The sequence below is a fragment of the Cnephaeus nilssonii genome, assembly GCF_951640355.1.
Source record: "Cnephaeus nilssonii genome assembly, chromosome: X".
NCBI lineage: Eukaryota > Metazoa > Chordata > Mammalia > Chiroptera > Vespertilionidae > Cnephaeus > Cnephaeus nilssonii.
The window spans coordinates 44,108,058-44,127,337 of record NC_137071.1 but is presented as its reverse complement, the minus strand read 5'-3'; the positions used below and the strand labels follow the sequence as shown (position 1 = coordinate 44,127,337).

The 19,280-nt window shown below is 42.3% G+C and overlaps 1 protein-coding gene across 1 annotated transcript in view; it reads right to left on the bottom strand.

Moving 5' to 3' along the window:
- Nucleotides 1–19,280, bottom strand: part of AR (androgen receptor) — a gene marked incomplete at both ends in the record, with an annotated part of 321,271 nt that overhangs the window by 15,619 nt on the left and 286,372 nt on the right. The window contains one exon of the mRNA XM_079765068.1: nt 419–706. Within this exon, the coding sequence (XP_079621194.1) occupies nt 419–706 (288 nt within the window). The remainder of the gene's footprint in view (nt 1–418; nt 707–19,280) is intronic.

Genomic DNA, 19,280 nt, shown 5'->3' with positions numbered 1-19,280 from the left:
GCTCTACACTTTGGTTTCTGAGATTTACTTTCATTTTTTAATCATCAGTGTGGGATATATTTTTCATTGATTTTTAGAAAAAAGAGAAACTTCTATGTGATAGAGAAACATTAATTGGTTGCCTCTCATATAAACCCTGAATGGAGATCAAACCCATAACCTAGGTATGTGCCTTGATTGATAACCAAAACCGCAACTTTTTGGTAGGACAATGCTTCAACCCACTGAACCACCTAGCCAGCGTTTTTCCTTATTTTTAAAGTGGGGATTATATCATTCTCTACCCCTGCAGAGTAATGGGGAGAATTGCATGAGTTAATGGGAAGCAATGGACAGGACATGGTACCTGCCTTGCCCATAGGAGCATTCACTAAATATTATCACTTTTATCCCATGCCTCCACTTTCCTTTTCCTTACCAGGCAAGGCCTTGGCCCACTTGACCACATGTACAAGCTGTCTTTCACCCAGTTCATTGAGGCTAGAGAGCAAGGCTGCGAAGGAGTCAGGCTGGTTGTTGTCATGTCCAGCACACACCACGCCTGGTTCAATGGCTTCCAGGACATTCAGAAAGATAGGCTGACACTCGTAGCCTTCAATGTGTGACACTGCCAGCTTCTGGGTTGGCTCCTCAGTGGGGCTGGTGGTGGTGGAAGCCTCCCCTTCCTCCTGAAGTTTCAGATTACCAAGTTTCTTCAGCTTCCGAGCTATTGGGAGAAAAGGGAAACTTGGATTTATTATAAATGACCAAAAACACACAGTACAGATACTCTGTTAGAAAACCTTCATTCTAAGAAAATAAGGATGTTCATTCTTCATGGTCAGAGATTCTAAACTCCTTGAAGACAAATGCTCAGTTTAACACTGATTGAATGAATGATTCATCACTCCAAGTCTTTACTAAACGAAAATTTCATATCTTATTTTCTCCCCAATCACCTTGCAAGACAGTCCTAGAATATCCTTGGATTGGACTCTGCATAAATGCAGGCTTCAGTACTCATACCTAGAACCTTTCATTGAATTATTCAGATATATTCACAATTCATTCATTCATTCATTCATTCCTTCAACAGAGATTCAATGTTAAGCCTTTTCTTTTTTCAAATATATTTTTATTGATTTGAGAGAGGAAGGGAGAGGGAGAAAGAGATACAAACATCAATGATGAAATAAAATCATTGATTGGCTGCCTTCTGCTGCCCCCTACTGGGGATTGAGCCCACAACCCGGTCATGTGCCCTTGATTGGAATCGAACCCAGGACCCTTCAGTTCACAGGCCAACACTCTATCCACTGAGCCAAACCAACTAGGGCAAGCCTTTTCTTCTGGGCCTTAACCCTGTCTGGTAGAGGATAAATTAATACCCCTACGCAGTTAAAATGTCAATCCGGTAAATGTTACAACAGAGGTATTAATAAAAAGACAGCAATCACTCTGCATAGGTGGGGTCAGGAAAGGCTTTATAGTAGCATTTGACCTGGATCTTGAAAAATGGTGAAGGTTTCACTAAGCAGAGAAGAATAGAAATGACAAACAAAAGCACTGAGGAGTGTTTGGGGGAAATAGTAGAGACGAGTGTGTCTGGAGTATATATTGCTTGTATGGGGAGACTGGCTATTTATAAGGTTGAAATCAAGATTAGACCTGATTTTGAAAGGGTTTGTATATTGTAATGAAAAATGTGGGCTTTTTCTTATAAGTAATAGGCACATACAGAATGTTTGAAATAAAAAGAATGATGAATTTGTGTTTATGTCTAGCATGTCTAGCAGATTGCTAGGTAAAGAGACTAGAAAGGTAAACATCAGTATTAATTATGGGGTCCATAGGGGTACCAAAATACCAAAATAAAATGTAAAGTGACTTGGATACTAATTTCTCTCTCTCTCTCTCTCTCTCTCTCCCCTTACACACACACACACACACACATACACACACACACACACACCACAAACACACTTTGATAGTTAAAGGTCTCTGAACATGGAAAGGTTGCCAGGCACACATGTTATTGGAGATTATCTTTTTTTTTAAATTTCTTTATTGATTAAGGTGTCACATATTTGTCCTCATCCTCCCATTCCCATCCCACACCCCTCCCCACAGATGCCCCAACCCCCTGTTGAACTTAACCATTGGTTAGGCTCATATGCATGCATACAAGTCCTTTGGTTGATCTCTCACCCCTCCCCCCACCCTCCCCTATCCTCCCTCTGAGGCCCGATAGTCCGATCGATGCCTCCTTGTTTCTGGTTCTGTTCTTTTTCATCAGTCTATGTTGTTCATCATTTCCCCTAGATGAGCGAGATCATGTGTCACTACAGATATACTTATATAAACTGAATGTGAGATCAGCAATAATAGTTATGCTGACAGGCAAATGAATCAGTCTGTAGTGAGTTTCTTTCTGGACCAACAGTTCTTTTGAGACCCAATATCAATGTCCACCAGTTCCTTATGTGTACATGTCGGCACTGATCCCTCAGCTCTGGATGGTGGACAAATGGTGGTAATGCAGGTTCGATTCCCTCTGGTTGGGTCTCGGCCGGACCCAGGGGCACGGCTTCATCCGGACCCAGGGGCACGTGGCCTCACCCGGACCCAGGGGGTGCGTGGCCTCACCTGGACCCAGGTGCGCGCGGCTTCTCCCGGACCCGGAACCCAGCCTCACCCGGATCCAGGGGCACATGGCCTCACCCGGACCCGGGATCCAGCCTCACCCGGATCCAGGGGCACATGGCCTCACCTGGACCCGGGATCCAGCTTCACCCGGACCCAGGGGCGCATGGCCTCACCCGGACCCAGGGGCGCGTGGCCTCTCCCAGACCCAGGGGTGCGTGGCCTCTCCCAGACCCAGGGGCGCGTGGCCTCACCCGGATTCAGGGGCACATGGCCTCACCCGGACCCGGGATCCAGCTTCACCCGGACCCAGGGGCGCGTGGCCTCTCCCAGACCCAGGGGCACGTGGCCTCACCTGGACCTAGGTGTGTGCGGCCTCACCCGGACCTGGGACCCAGCCTCACCCGGATCCAGGGGCATACGGCCTCACCCGGTGTTATTGGAGATTATCAAGCAAAGACTAGAAACATAATGGTTAAAAATTCAAGCATGTCAACAGAGTACTGGAAATCCTAGTCATAGTGATCAGACAAGAAGAAGAAATAAAAGACACCCAAAATGGAAGGAAGAAGTAAAACTGTCATTATTTGCAGATGGCATGATATTATACATAGGAAACCTTAAAGACTCCACCAAGAAGCAACTAGATCTAATAAATTAATTCAGCAATGTAGCAAGATAAAAATATTCAGAAATCAGTGGTATTTTTATACACTAACAATAAACTATCAGAAAGAGAAACTAAGAAAACAATGTCATTTACTATTGCAACACCAAAAGAAGATGAGGCTAACTAGGAATAAATTTAACCAAGAAGGTAAAAGACCTGTTCTCATAAAACTATATGACATTGAAAAAAGAAATAGAGGAAGATACAGATCAGTGGGAGCATATACCATGTTCACGGATTAGAATAATTAATATCATTAGAATGTCGATGCTACCCACAGCAATCTATAGATTCAACACAATTACTATTAAAATACCAATGGCATATTTCACAAATCTAGAAAAAATGTTCCAAAAATTTATATGGAACCAAACAAGATCCTGAATAGCCTCATCAATCTTGAGAAAGAAGAACAAAGTTATAGATATCACAATACCTGATATCAAAATATACTACAATGTCATTGTAATAAAATCAGACTGGTACTGGCATAAGAAAAGACATATAGATCAATGGAACCCAACAAAGATCCCAGAAATCAACCAACACCTTTAGGTCAATTAATATTTGACAAAGGAGACAAGAGCTTATAGTGGAGTAAAGACAGTCTCTTCAATAAATAGTGTTAGGAAAATTGGACAAGTACATGAAAAAAATGAAAGTAGACCACCAACTCACACCATACACAAGAATAAAATAAAAACATGTATAAAAGACTTAAATGTAAGTCACAAAATCATAAAAATCCTAGAAGAAAATATAGGCAGTAAAATATCAGACACCTCTCATAGCAATATTTTTGCCGATATATCTTCAAGAGCAAGGGAAACAAAGAAAAATAAACAAATGGTACTACATAAAACGAAAAAGCTTCTGCACAGCAAAAGAAACCATCATCAAAGTGAAAAGGGAACCCACTGTATGGGAGAATATTTGCCAATGATACTGATAAGGGGTTCATTTCCAAAATATATAAAGAACTTACACAACTCAACAATAGGAAGACAAACAATCCAATTTAAATTGGGCAAAGGACCTTAATAGACATTTCTCCAAAGAGGATATACAGATAGCCAATAGTCATATGATAAAATGCTCAATGTCAGTAATCATCAGAAAGATGTAAATTAAAACCACAATGAGCTGTCAACAAACAACAGTGTTGGTGAAGATGTGGAGAAGATGAAATCCTAGTGCACTATTGGTTGGAATGCAGACTGGTGCAGCTACTGCGGAAAGCAGTATGTTATTTCCTCAAAAAGTTAAAAATGGATCTGCCTTTTGACTCAGCAATCCCACTTCTAAGAATCCCAATGCATCTCTGTGTTCATAGCATCATTATTTACAACTAGAGGCCCGGCACACAAAATTCATGAGTGGGTATAGTCCCTAGGCCTAGCCTGCAATCAGGGCCATCTTCCCCATTTGTCAGCAGCTGGCCTTGCCCCTTGCAGCCACCCACCTGGGTTCCCAGTTTGCCATTGAGTGATCAGAGCCTGACAGCCAGGTAGGGAGGGACTGAGAGGTTGAACGGTCCCGCCCGCTCATGGCCCCACCCCTGCCATGGATGCCCTCTGTATGTGGGGTGACTGTCAGGGAGGGGGCCTTGGCCTGGTGCCACCCACATCTCCTCCACCCACCCTGGTTCCCTGTTCACCATCAGGCAATCAGAGCCTGATCGGGGCGGGGGGAGGGACAGAGAGGTAGCCATTCCCGCCCCCTTACCTGCTCCACCCCCACCGTGGGTTACCCTCTATGTGTGGGAAAACTGGCAGGGTGGGGGCCTTGGCCTGGTGCCACCTGCATCACCACCCACTCCCGGATCCCCATTTGCCATTGGGCGATGGGAGCCTGCTGGCCAGGGAAAGGGACCAAGAAGTGGTCAGTGCACCTCATAGTGACTTGTCAAGCAGTCGTTCTGATCATTCTGCCATTATGGTTTCTGGGCTTTTATTATATAGGATAGCCAAGATATTGATATAGCCCAAGTATCCATCAGTAGGTGAGTGGATAAAAAAGCTATTATACAATGGAATACTACATGGCCATAAAAAGAAGAAATCTTACCTTTTGAGACAACATGGATGGACCTGGAAATTATTATGCTAAGTGAAATAAGCCAGTCAGAGAAAGACAAATATCATATGATCTCACTTACACGTGGCATCTAATGAACAAAATAAACTGCCAAACAAAATGGAAACAGAGGCATGGATACATGGAACAGACTGACAGCTGTCAGAGGGGAGGGGAGGGCCTGGATGAAAGAAGGTGAAAGTATCTGCCAAAGAACATACATGCATAGCCCATAGGCATAGACAACAGTGTAGTGATAGCTACAGGGAAAGGGGGCAGGGGCTCAGTGGAGGTGGACAAAGGAGAGGGGGAATGGGGACATCTGTAATAGTGTTAATAATGAAAATAAAGTTAAAAAATAATTCGAGCTTGAAGCATCAGATGGAACTTTTTAAAAATGCCCTTGAATGTCCTTTCTCATCTTCAGACTACCAAATTGTATCATCTCAATTTCCACTAAAGAAATAGGAATTTTCTGGTGTTGCAACATTTGCCACTGAATACTATAACAACTTCAGATATTGTGAGATATTAGACCTATAGTGAATATGCACTCTAAGTCACATATTGATTTTATTTTTTATCAAAGGGGAATTTGAAGGGCTGAAATACCTAATAGTAACAAAGAAATAAAAGAATTTCCTTGTTTCTCATCTATATGTAAAATAGGAACAATGCTAGGAGGCAGCCAATAGGAAAAATGATAAAAATAACATTATTTCAAACAACAACAACCCAAAACTCAAGCCTTATGAACCATCTTCTCCCCATGCTCACATGCACACAATTTAGAGGTCTTTGGGCATCCTAATGTTTACTTCCCTAACATTTATATTGGCACAAATATAAATAATTGAAGATGTCATTACTCTGAGCCCTAGTATAGGCAGATACACTGAGGTAGACCACAAACCACTTTATCTCTAATCCATTTAAAGTTACAACAATAAATTTTAAAAGGTATAAAACAAAGAAAGAAGTGGATTGCTCAATTTAAATGGATAAATACAACGAAACCTGCTGCTGATCTGTTTCTGGCATCTGCAGAAAAATTTACTTATCTGAAACAAATTTTCAGGTCTAATCAGAGAAATAAGTCCTGCAATGCAAACTCTAATCATAGTGTAACTCAATGCAAGAATAGATCATATATTTGGATCAACAACTAGAATAGAGGAAGAAAAAATAGTGGGGTTGGTGGTGCAAGAGGAGCACAGAGGAACCTCAGGGTAAAATAACAAGAGAGTCTGAAAAGTCAACCCAGAGTGGTAAGATGACCTTGTTCAACAATAATTTCTCTCCAGCTTGGGCACACTCAACAGTAAGGATATATGTACATCCATTGCCAACTCCCACTTCCCACCCACAGAATAGGCTGGAAGGTATGGTCCAGGCTAAGTCTATCTTCTCCCAGAACTAGAGACCTGGCCTCCATAATATCTTGTCAACTAGTGAACTTGTTTCTGACATGAGTTCTTGTAGGCAGTTCTACAGATTGGCAGTTCCTACTGGATCTGCTCCCCTGGTACATGTTCTAGAGGTAGACCCTCTTTGTCCCCATTATTGGCACTTTATGGCCTTGAGATCAGGAGTTGCCAGACCATTTAGTCCTCTTCAAGCCTGGGAGAAGACAGATATAATTAGCTCCATGCCTGAAGTAACAAAGAGAAATAAAGATAACTATTTTCTTCAGAGCCTTCTATGTGCCTCACTTCATGCACACATTACATAATTTAATTCCACAATAATCTTTGAAGGCTAGGAATATTTAAAAGTCTTTTTTTTGCAAGTAAGTAAACTGAGGTTAATACAGCTAGTAAAATTTTTAATCTAAACCTGGTCTGCTGACTACAAATCCCATGTTCTTTCTACTATCATGCTGCCAGCCCAAAGTGTCTGAAATCCTGAACCTTATCTCTAGCTTTAATAAAAGAGCTGAATAACAGTGCTGGGGTTGTATCTTTTCTGCCTTCTACCCCCATACTCCAAAATTCATTAACTAGCATTAAATCTGGAAGGGCAGAGGCAGGAAGCTATGAGAATACTCTAGTCATGTGTCCAAAGTCAAAACAGGTTTGGGGTACTATAAGAGGCCTAAATATTCACAGCATGACAAAACAGGAAGGGTCCTTAGAAATCATCTCATCGAGGGGGTCACAGATTCAATATACCTACAGGGTCTATACAGGTAATACAGTGGTGTGTGTGTGTGTGTGTGTGTGTGTGTGTGTGTGTGTGTGTGTGTGGTGGAAACTGGTGAACTGAAGTGAATGCCTTACTGCCTTTCTGCCCTTGCCATGTACTTGTATATGCACACACACACACACACACACACACACACACACACACCTGGAAGGCATTCATAAAATATTTAAATATTTCCTGGAACTAATCTATATTCCAAAATTGAATTTAGTCCTTAGTCACAATTTTGGGACTTGTGACATTAATCTAACCTTTCAAGTCAAAGATGGGGGGCTGGGCCGAAGCCAGAAAGAGTGAGGTTGCTGTACCACAATAGCTCTCTTTTGGGCTAATTTCTACTCCATCTCAGTACCTGCCTCTCTGAGCTCCTTCTATATTTGCACTATATAATACAATAGCCTCTAGCCACATCTGGATATTTAAATTTAAGTTAATTAAAATTAGAGAAAATTAAAAATATAATTTCTTAATATAATTAGCTACATTTCTTTTCAAGTGCTCAAAAGCCACATGTGACTAGTGCCTGCTATATTGGACAGCAGAGATATAGAACATTTCCATCATCATAGAAAGTTCTATGGAATAGTGCTGTGGATCAAACTGTTCTCTGGGGAAGCTGTCCCATTTATCATGCCCTATTCATGCTATTGATAAAGAAGAAAAACAGCCAAAGAATTTTACACAGATATATCTATGGGTTTTTCTAAAAGGTGAAGGGGCACACAGAGCAATTGGTGGTGGTACAGTTAGTGAGGCATGCTCTGCAGCCTTTCCCGTACCAACAGTGATTCAGATATCAGTGGGTTGATGACTTGTGGATCTAAACAAATTCATTACAAGCAAGACTGATATGTGTAGAGACTGTGGGGAGAATCCATCAACATGAAATAATTCCCTTCTCTGTGTAGTGCTAATGAGAAATTGGTTGGTATTTTTACATCCTGCTCCTCTAGACCTATGTGGCATCTGCTTGAGGAAGAGAAGCCACATTCCTACTTGCGTCCAGGACCTGGGTAATGTGTTGTCCCTGGCCACAGTGGCTCAAACTGCACCAGGTGTTCTGGCCTCTCTGCCTGAAGAGGGTGAGTGTACTGAACATAAATGAAATCAGATTCTATCCACTCTGCTGGGGATCCTCTGTTCTCTCTCTACAGTAAAGGCCGGCATGTTGCTAGATGATTTAGAATGCTGGGCAATGAAGCTTGCTAGTCTCAGCTGTTATTCAATGTCCAAGGCCTTGTTTTCGTCCATGAAGGCCACCCCACACCCCTCCTGCCTCCTGCACCTGAGCCCCAGAGTCATATCTAATTCTTTCATGTGAAGTACAGGCCTTCTGGCCCCTGTGCTATGGCAGTGACACATAGTTTACTTAAATGGAGTGGTGAAGTGAGGAGAAAGAAGACAGTAAAGGTGGATAGTTCTAGTGTTGTGTGAGTTGCTTTGCATCCCTTCCCTGTCTTTCAATCTCAGATCAGAGCAGAGATGAGAAAGGGCCACTAGAAGGTACTTCCCTGTCCCTACTGGCTCTTTAGGGTATTGGAGCACCTGACATGGTGCCTGGATCCTATGGGGAATGCACTTTTCAGCCAGGTGGCATTAGATTCCTTTGAAAAATCTTTCTCTACAGCACCAGAGAAAGATTTTTCAAATCAGAAATTATTAAGTATGCCTAAGGAAAGGTAGATGTGATTAATCTGTAGCTTTTATAGCCACTGTGACCTTTAGACACTTTTGCAGCTTCATTCCTTGCCACCTCAAAATAGAGGCTTTCTCATCCATGGGCAGGGGAGAGGCATGGTGAGTTGAAGTTTCCAAAGCCTTACAAAGTTTGAATCCTTCTCCCTAAGTCAAGGATGTTTCTCTTCCTCATTTAGAGCACACTTTCTGTGGTAGGTAGATTTATAAGATGGCCCCCAATATTCCCAACCCCTGGTGAGCAGACACATTCTTTCAGTTATTTAGATAACACTAATCTAAGTGCTGTCGTGAAAGAATGGACAGATGTGATTAAGTCTGCAATTCAGTTGAATTTACGGGTGGTTATCCTTGATGGGTCTGACATAATCAGATGAACCTTTAAAAGACATCAGGCTCTTTCTGGAAAGATCTTCACGGAGTCGGGGTATTTAAACAGGGAAGATTCTCTATTGTTGGCTTTGAAGGTGGGGGTACACATGGCAAGGAATGAGAGCAGCCTTGAGTAGCTGAGAGCAACCTCTTGCTAACAGCCAGAAAGGACACAGGAGCTTTAATCCTACAGCTGCAAGAAACTGAATCTTGCTATAATAACATGAGCTTGGAAGAGGACACTGAGCTCCAGATTAGAATGCTGTCTGGCCAATACCTTGATTTCATCCTTGTGAGATACTGAGCTGAGAATCTAGTCATGCTGTGTCAGACTTCTGACTTAACAGAACTGTGGGCTGATAAATGAGTACTATTTTAAGCTGCTAGATTTGTGGTCAAATATTTTGCAGCAATAGAAAACTAATACACTTTCATTATAGAAGTGTGGTGTAGGGCAAGATAATAGGCTTTGGAGCCAATCTTGTGTTAAAATCCCAGCTCTGTCAATTAACTAGTTTAATAACTTTGACCCCTTTGCTTAGCTTCTCTTAGATCTAGTTTCCTCATTTGTAAAACGGGAATGCCCTGACCTAGGGCTTAGAATACTTTGGAGAACTAAATAAGAGAGAATACCTGGCAGATAGTGAGCCTTCAAAATGGTTTCTTCACTCTCTATCCATTTTTAAAGAGTAGAGAGTGAATGGCTTGCAGGTGACCTAACTCAGGCATGGGGGAAGATGGACAGCAGAATTAACAGAGAACCAGATAGAACAGAGAAGGGAAGGGAAAAATAAGGTTACGAAATGAAAAACAGTAACAGAGTTTCTTCTGGATGTAGCTGCCTATAAAACTGAATTCAGATCTTAAGTGTAATTCTAAATACTAAGTAAACATAAAGGTATGTGTGCTGCAGGGCTGCAAATAGGTTGTGAAAACGGACTAGACTGTGATTATGTGAGTATGTGTGTGTGCAGATGCTTATATATTATAATGCTTAAATCTAAGTGCTAAAACACCTTCACTAGTTGGGCAGATAAATGTAAATGAGTAAAACAGCCTAGTGAACATAGAGTGAGTTTGGGACAGTGAAAGTGATTGAAACCCTGCCTGGGAGCAGTCTACGTCAATTTTCTAAACAAAGACTGTGCTGGACAAACAGAATTCTGTAAGAGAATTTTGGTCTGGGGAATGCCAGTATACAGTTCTGGTTTAAATCATGCCAGCCATCTTTCCACTTACTAGGATTAGACTCAGGGCATGTCACTGTATGACTTTAGGCTTGGAAGGTCAGAGAAACACTGGATTAGGATCCAGGGGACCTCACTGCATGACCTCAGAATCATCTCTTTCCCTCTTTTGCTCCTAATTTCCTCATCCTATATAATCCTATATAATAAAGAGCTAGTATGCAAATGGTTGTCACGCCCTCCACCCTTGTGCTGGGGCTGGGGGACCTGAGGCTGCGCCCCCTGCCCCGGAGCCAGGACCGGGGGACCTGACGCTGCACCAGGGGACCTGAGGCCAGGCCCCCTGCCCAGGCACATGGGCTGGGAGTTGAGGCTGCACCCCCCCACCTGGCGGGGCTTGACAGAGGATCTGAGGCTGTGCCCCCCGCCTGGCTGGGCTTGACGGGGGACCTGAGGCTGTGCTCCCTGCTCAGTGGGGCTTGATGGGGGACCTGAGGTTGTGCCCCCCCCCACCCTGGTGCCGGAGCCAGGGGACCTGAGGCCATGCCCCCCGCCCTGGCACTAGGGCTGGGGGGCTGAGGCTACACCCCCCTCCTGGTGGGGCTTGACTGGGGAACTGAGGCCATGCCCCCCACCTGGTGGAGCTTGATGGGGGACCTGAGGCTGCGGCTCTCCACCTGGCATGGGGCTTGACGGGGGACCTGAGGCTGTGCCCCCTGCCAGGCGGGGATTGATTGGGGATCTGACGCTGTGACCCCCACCCCGGCACTGGGGCCAGGGGACCTGAGGCCGGTCTGGGGGACCTGAGGTCACACCCCCTGCCTGGCGCCAGGCCGGGGAACCTGAGGCTGCACCTCCCACCCAGTGGGGCTTTATAGGGGACCTGATGCTATGCCCTCTGCCCAGTGGGGCTTGACAGATGACCTGAGGCTGCACCTTCTGCCCAGTGGGGTTTTATGGGGACCTGATGTTGTGCCCCCCATCCGGTGGGGCTTGACAGAAGACCTGAGGCTGCTCCCCTTGCCCTGTGGGGCTTGATGGGGGTGGTACTGGCCAGGTCTGTGTCTTGCGTGATTTCGAGGTGTGAGCAGGTGGGCGGGGACTTGACTTTGGGTCCCATGGTTTGCCCCAGACTCTGACAGGAGGGAGATTTTCATATACATTTTACTAATTTTCTTTCATCTCTGACACTTCTATTATGGAGAAAGGGCAAATAGCAATATTAAAATATTTCCTCTAATTAATTTGCTTTTAATGTGCATGTATTTTGTGCACCGGGCCACTAGTATATTTATAAAGGGTAGTAGTTAAAAGCAAAGAGTCTGGAGTCAAATTGTCTTAGTTATAAGCTTGGCTCTATTGCGTACTAGCTGTGAGACTTTGAGTAAGACTTAGCCTCTCTGTACCTCAATTTCCTCATTTGAAAAGTGGGGATAATATTAGTATCTAATTAATAAAGTATTTAACAAGGAATATAGACAACATGATGGTGTCTAAAAGTAGGGGGAAGATTTTACACTACTAGAAGGACTTTCTAAGTCTGAAACATAGTGAAAAATGTACTGAGCTTAAGGGGGCAAAATGCAATGATGACATCAAAGTTCTAAAATGTTATTCAGAATAAAGAAAAGGTGGTGGTATTCAGAGTCTTATTGCATCTTTGGCCTTGGACATGTTCCCTTAATTTCTCATAAACCTCCATTTTCTCCTCTGTATAATGGTGACAATCTGGCCTGACTACTGCATAGGACTATTATTAGAAGGAAATTAGATGATTTTAGTTAAAGTGCTCTGAATTTGGTAGAGGTGCATGCCAATGGGAAGGTTATGAAATTTTCTAAGGATAAGAATGGATCTCTAGCTAAAAAACATTCTGAAAAACTGCCTACTTTAACAACCTATAAGAAGTATTATCTTCAATCTCAGGCAACTGGACTGAAGCAAAAGGTTTAGGGACAAACTAACAGGGTTCAGACCCTTAAGATAATCATAGGATCTACTTTGCAGAGTTGTTGTAATATTCCCATAGAGAATGTATACTAGGTACTTAACATGGAGCAAATTCTGTAGGTCAATAAATGATGTCTCTTACTCTTGCTGGCTACTAAGCCCCACATTGCTCCATTTCATCCCCTTTATCACCAGCAGGTAAATATCTTTCTGGAAAAGCTAACCAATGAAACATCAATTCCACAAGGATTAAAATTAATTAGGGGCGAGAATCAGAATGGCTAGGGTCTCCTGACATCAAACTAATTTAGTAGTAGTACCCCAAGAGTTCTACAAGTTTCTTTGAGAGCCCCTGAGAAGAGATAAAATGGGCCTGAACATGTGGCTCCAATAACCCCACCTTGTTTCAAACCAGAGCAGCAGGGCTTTATTCTATATTTATATTTGGGAATGTCAGATTTTGTTTGAAGAATAGGTTAGATTGCCAAGAAAATATTTGAAGGCCCGAAATCTTGTCTATCCCAGATCTCCCATTCAAACCAATTCTTAAAAACAAACAAACGAGTAGACTGAAGGCCAATGCTAAGTCTTGCCCAAGTTAACACAGCTATATAGTAGCAGAGCAGGGACTAGAATCAGCTATTCTGACTTCTCAGGCTCTATTGTTTCTATTTAATCAGGTTGAGTAGCATGTTAGTGGGAAAGGGTCAGCTGGAGATGAGTGATGAAGAACTAGGACAGCGACAAGAGAACAGGAACAGAGCCAGTTCCTGGCATGCATGGAATGAGACATTAGTTGGGGGTGCATCCAAGTGTACATATGCACTAGTAAGTGTAGGTAAAATTCCCTCGGACAAGAAGGTTTCTTGGTCTTCCCCTCACACTCCCATTTTCCTCCCAGTCTCAATTCTGAGTCAAAGGAATAGTCAGGAAAAGGAATATCAAATTTTATCTTTCAAGGTTTATGTTGGACTATTTAGTCTAATGGTTTTTAGCTCATGAAGGAGTAAATGTAATTAATAACAGAATGATATGCAATGCTGCATATCCTTGCCAAAGCACAGAATCTGGCAGAAATTATTTCCAAGTCTCTCTCTACTACAGAGCCAGAAGAAAGGGGCTTACTGTCCAGATGCCATCCTGGGTGAGGGGCATAAGGTCATTACCAAAAAGCTTGGAAATGCTTTCACATACCAAACTTTTCCACTGGAAAAATTAACTACATGAATTTAGAGCATACATGCTTTTACAATTACATTTAAACTGACATTAAAAACAAATGTGAAACAGTCTAAGCTGAACAGGTCAGGATGACCTGAAAAGCAAACGAGAGAGAGAAAAAAAAAAAAGAAAGAAAGAAAAAAGGCCCAATGTTAACAGCATTAATTCTGTCAGTCTGTTGTAAATAAGAAAATACCATTGCTGCATTAATGGTTTTATTAAAGGAAAATCCACTAGCAGAAATATGCAACATTTAAACAAATAGAAAGCAGTTAACAAATAAAACACATTAGCCTTTCAATCCACCTTAAGAAACTATTGTTGGTCTGGAGATTAAAACTGTGCCCCAAAGAGAGGGAACTCCCCTCCCTCCTGAAGTCCTTTCTTGGCTTCTCTCTAGAATGTTGCTGAATCAGAGGAAGGAGAGAGAGAGAGAGAGAGAGAGAGAGAGAGAGAGAGAGAGAGAGAGAGAGAGAGAATGAGAGAATGAGAGAGATATTGTGTAGTATGTGTGTGTGTAGACTGGAGAAGGAAGAGGGTGGAAAACGCAAGCCCTGGGCAAGTCAGGGCGAGTGCTTCTGTCCTGATGCCATCTTGGGTGAGGGGTATAAGGCCATTACCAAAAAGCTTAGAAATGCTTTCACATACCAAGGTTTTCCACTGGAAAAAGTAACTACATGAATTTATAATATACATGCATATTTGGTTACTCCTGGGTTTAAAGACTCCACATACACCAGAAGGAAAGTGGTTTTAATATGAAGGTTCTTGAACAGATGCAGCATAGCAAAATATTTCTAATTCTAAGTGCCTCCTCTTTTATATCAATGCAAAATTTGAGGCTGGCTTGGCAGAAGAACAAAGCCTCACAACTGGTGAAGAGGCAAGCATATGATATGAGTGAGCAGTGGAGGAGTGTGAGTACACTACAGCTAGAAGTAGGAAGTAAAGCCTGATCCACTTTCTCCCATCATCCTAACTTCAATAGTAAACAAGAGAAGTAGGCACTAGTTCGTAGATTTTGCCTCCTCTTTATGAGAGGTTCAAGTGTGTTTGTGTTCTTGAAAACAGAGTCACCTTGACTTTAAGAATGTGGAGGAAAAAAAAACCAAAAACTTCTCTGGCTCTAGTCTCCTGATCCGTTTGAAGAGGGGTTGGCTGGCTTCTTGGGGAAGCTCCTTCAGGAGGGCCATAAATGAGATTCTTATTTATTTAACTTTGTGGACAGCTAATACTACCTTCAGCTCAGTGATGCGGCCTGAGTTTCAGATATGGGTCCTTGGCAGAGGTCCAGCAGAATGGAGGTAAGGATAAATTAATGAATTGCCTACTAACCAAGTGGAAATGACTATAGGAGCCTCAGATAGGTACAGTGGCTTTTATTCAAGGTAGCACCTTCAGTTCCATCAGCAAATCTTCTTCCCAGCAACATACTGTGGAAAACAAGCAACTGAGCTACAGCTGCAGTTGTGATCCAGTGCCTGGCTGCTATCACATATGATCAAGAACAATAAAATAAAATAAAAACTCTGCTTGCCCTGGTTGGTAGCTCAGTTGGTTAGTGTACCAATATGCAAAGGTTGGGTTTGATCCCTATACAGGACACATGGACACATGGACACATACAAGAATCAACCAATAAATCCATAAATGAGTAGAACACCAAAGCGCTCTCTCTCTCTCTCTCTCTCTCTCTCTCTCTCTCTCTCTCTCTCCCTCTCCCTTTCCCTCTCTCTTTCTCTCTCTTCCTCTCTCCCTCCCCTTTCCTTCCCTCCTTCCTTCCTTCCTTCCTTCCTTCCTTCCTTCCTTCCTTCCTTCCTTCCTTCCTTCCTTCCTCCCTCCCTCCCTCCCTCCCTCCCTCCCTTCCTCTGTCTCCCTAAAATCAATCATTAAAAAGCATTCTTCCAACACTATCATACTACAGAAAACATCATGATATGACTACCTAAGTGGTAACTGTTACTACTTCTAGAGCTAGTCCTTACAACATCCCTGTGAGTTATGGAAACACCAGCAGTCCCATGGGGGAGAATCATCAACTAAGAGAGTAGCCCCCAGCCCCGACATCAGAGTCTGTGTTCAGGAGCAGGGGCTTAAGCCCTTAAGGCTCAGATTCCAGGTTTTTCTGGGCTATTCAATTGCACTCTAGAACCCTCATTCTGAATGAGGCAGGTCAGCCTTTCTCCAGTGTCTGGTCATTTTGAGATACTTGTAGTTGTCAAACTAGAATTTTTCTAATATGAAAAGGAAATACTGTTGAATACAGCAGTTTAAAGATGGGCTTGCACCTAGCAGGCCTGATTATCAAATGCCTGAGTCAGGTCCTATGAATGGAGGAAGCATGCAAAATTGGGAAAAGCAGGCAGCTACCATTTTGGATTGGGGATTCCTGTTCTCTTTTCTTACCCACCTGTATGACTGAGGTGCAATGTGGTATGGAAAGTTCTTTACTTGGAATTGTTTTTTTGTCCCTTCTTTTCTGCTTTATTGATTAATATATAAAGAGTATATCCTATATGATAAAAGGGTAATATGCAAGTAAACCTAGCAGCAGAACAAACAAACAACCAATCAAAGCATATGCTAATGATATGCTAAGGCTGCTCAACTGCTCGTTATGATGTGCACTGACCACCAAGAGGCAGATAGTCAACTGGTTGACCAGTCACTATGACGTGCACTGACCACCAGGCGGCAGATGCTCTGACTGGTAGGTTAGCTTGCTGCTGGGGTCCGGCCAATCAGGACTGAATGAGATGGGCCGGACACACCCTGGAGCCCTCCCGCGGTCTCTCCCTGGCCCATGCACCGGTGGGATCCTTCAGGCTGGCCTAGCCCTCTTGCAATCTGGTACCCCTCGGGGGATGTCAGAGAGCTGGTTTCAGCCTGATCCCTCAAGCCACTCACCTTTGGAGGGTGCTAGACGCAGGGCTCATGGCTGGTGAGCACTGCTGCAGCAGCACAAGCCTTTCCTGAGATTGGGACTGATTGGGCATGAGCCCATGGCAGGCACAGTGGGGCCGGGATGAGCGGGAGTGGCAGGTAGGAGCTGAAGGCAGCGTTGGACTGCGGGGTTTCAGCAGATCCATGCAGGCCACCCAGAGGGACCCCACCCATGCACGAATTTGTGCACTGGGCTTCTAGTATATATATACTGGGTGTTTGAATCTCTGTACACAGTGTGTAAGGATTAGGCAGGGGGTGTGGAGAAGGAGGATGTGGAGGAAAAGAAGAGAGATGGAATTTAACAGTCTCAATAGACACTCAGAGCCCAATAAAAACTCTCTATTTGGTCTTCTGAATTTCTTACAGCAGCCAAATAATCCCATAATATTACAAGCATTATTACTCAGCTTAGAGAAGAGAATGCTTCAAAATTAATATCTATGTGCCTAACAGCTCACTAATCAAAGCTTCCATGCCTCATTTTCCACCCTGGGGAGAGTCCTCAGTCTCTTTCAGTTTTATTGTGGCCAGCATGACATACCACACTGTGCAGGCTGGGGCTGGTGACCTTTTGTCTTGGCCAAGATCCAGATTTTCTTCTTAGTTCCAAATGCCACTCCAATTTTCCTGCAGGTTATTTCTTCAGGATTGGTGCTTACAGTTTTTAAAATTGCTGATTGCTAGAAGGCTGAAATGTCCCTCAACAATTAATTTTCACTTCAGCCACAAAATCATTGGTCCAATGGGGGGTATTAAACAGGAAAAAGGAAGACATTTATATAGATGGTTTAAGAGATCTAAGTGGGGGGGATAAGGGGGTAATGGGGGAATAAGGACACATATGTAACAACTTAATCAATAAAGAAATTTAAAAAAATAAAAATAAAAAATAATATTTTAAACACTTTTGAGATCTTAAGGAATATATCCTACAGTTTGTAACAACAGGTGATACTCTTTTTAAATTAAAATGTTTTAAAACAGTTAAAATAAAATGTTTTTCCTGAATTGTAAAACTTGGAAAATACTTGCCTTTGTACATATGACCTATTCTGTGCTGTGTACTTTTAGCTTTCTGACTACTACCTTTGAAAAATATTGCCTATGATATCATTTTACTCTTTCAAGAGCAACTGAGGGATTTTGGAGCACTCATAGCAAAAGTAAACAACAATAAAATCTTTCTGCTGCAATTACACTTTAAAAACTCAAGGATTTTAAGTGGAAATTTTACAACTGAGATACTCATTCAAGTACACGACATGGGGTATCATCCATTTTGATGATTAGAAAAAATTATTTACCCCTAACTATAGTTCTCTAAAACACATTCTCAAAGATAGACTACAAAATATATATGCTGTCCCAGGTAATTTAGTTTGGAGGAATGAAGAGATATAGTCTCTCTCTCGAACTACAATTAGAGAGAAATATACCGTTTTCTCTAAAATGTGTCACCATATATGTATGTAACGAACTGGAAGATGGTGATTGGCAGTTGATTCAAGGGTGATTCGGCCATAAAAAGGAAATATTGCCATTGCAACAACAAGGATGGACCTTTGGAACATAATGCTAAGTGAAATAAGTAAGACAGAGCAAGACAAATACTATATGACCTCAGTTATATGTTGAATCTAAAAACACACTGAACTCATAGAAATAGAGAACAAATTTATAGTTACCAGAGGTGGGGGTTAGCGGGTGGGGAAATGGTTGAAGGTGGTCAAAAGTATAGACTATGAGTTCAGTGTGTGTCATTTTGTAATAGTGTCAACAATAAAATAAAATAATTTTTTAAAACCTACAAACTTACAGTTAAACGATAATTAAATTTTGGTTGTGTTATGTACAGCCTGTGACTATAGTTAATAATACTGTATTGTATATTTAAAAGTTGTTAAAAGAGTAGATCATGAAAGCTCTCATCACAAGGAAAAAAATTGTAACTATGTATGTTGATGGATGTTAACTAAACCTATTGTGGTGATTATATAGAGATGTATATAAAATTACTATGTTGCACACTTTTAATAAAATATTATATGTCATTATTTCAATAAAACTGAGGGGGGGCAGATTACAAGTGCTGTCATATGTTGTGCATGTTGATTTCAAAGTTTATTGAGCTATTCTGCTCTTTTGTGCATACCTCAGTTGTGCATATCTGTAGGAATACTCAGTTAGCTAAGAACTGTGGGAGGGGGAAGGTAGCACTTGTCACAATTGAGATTTACCATTTGCATCTCCAGCCTGAAAACTTTTAGGGCTCTATTATTGAGAGTCAAAGGAGAAACTCCAAGTAACTGAGTCCCACATTGTTGATTTTTATGATA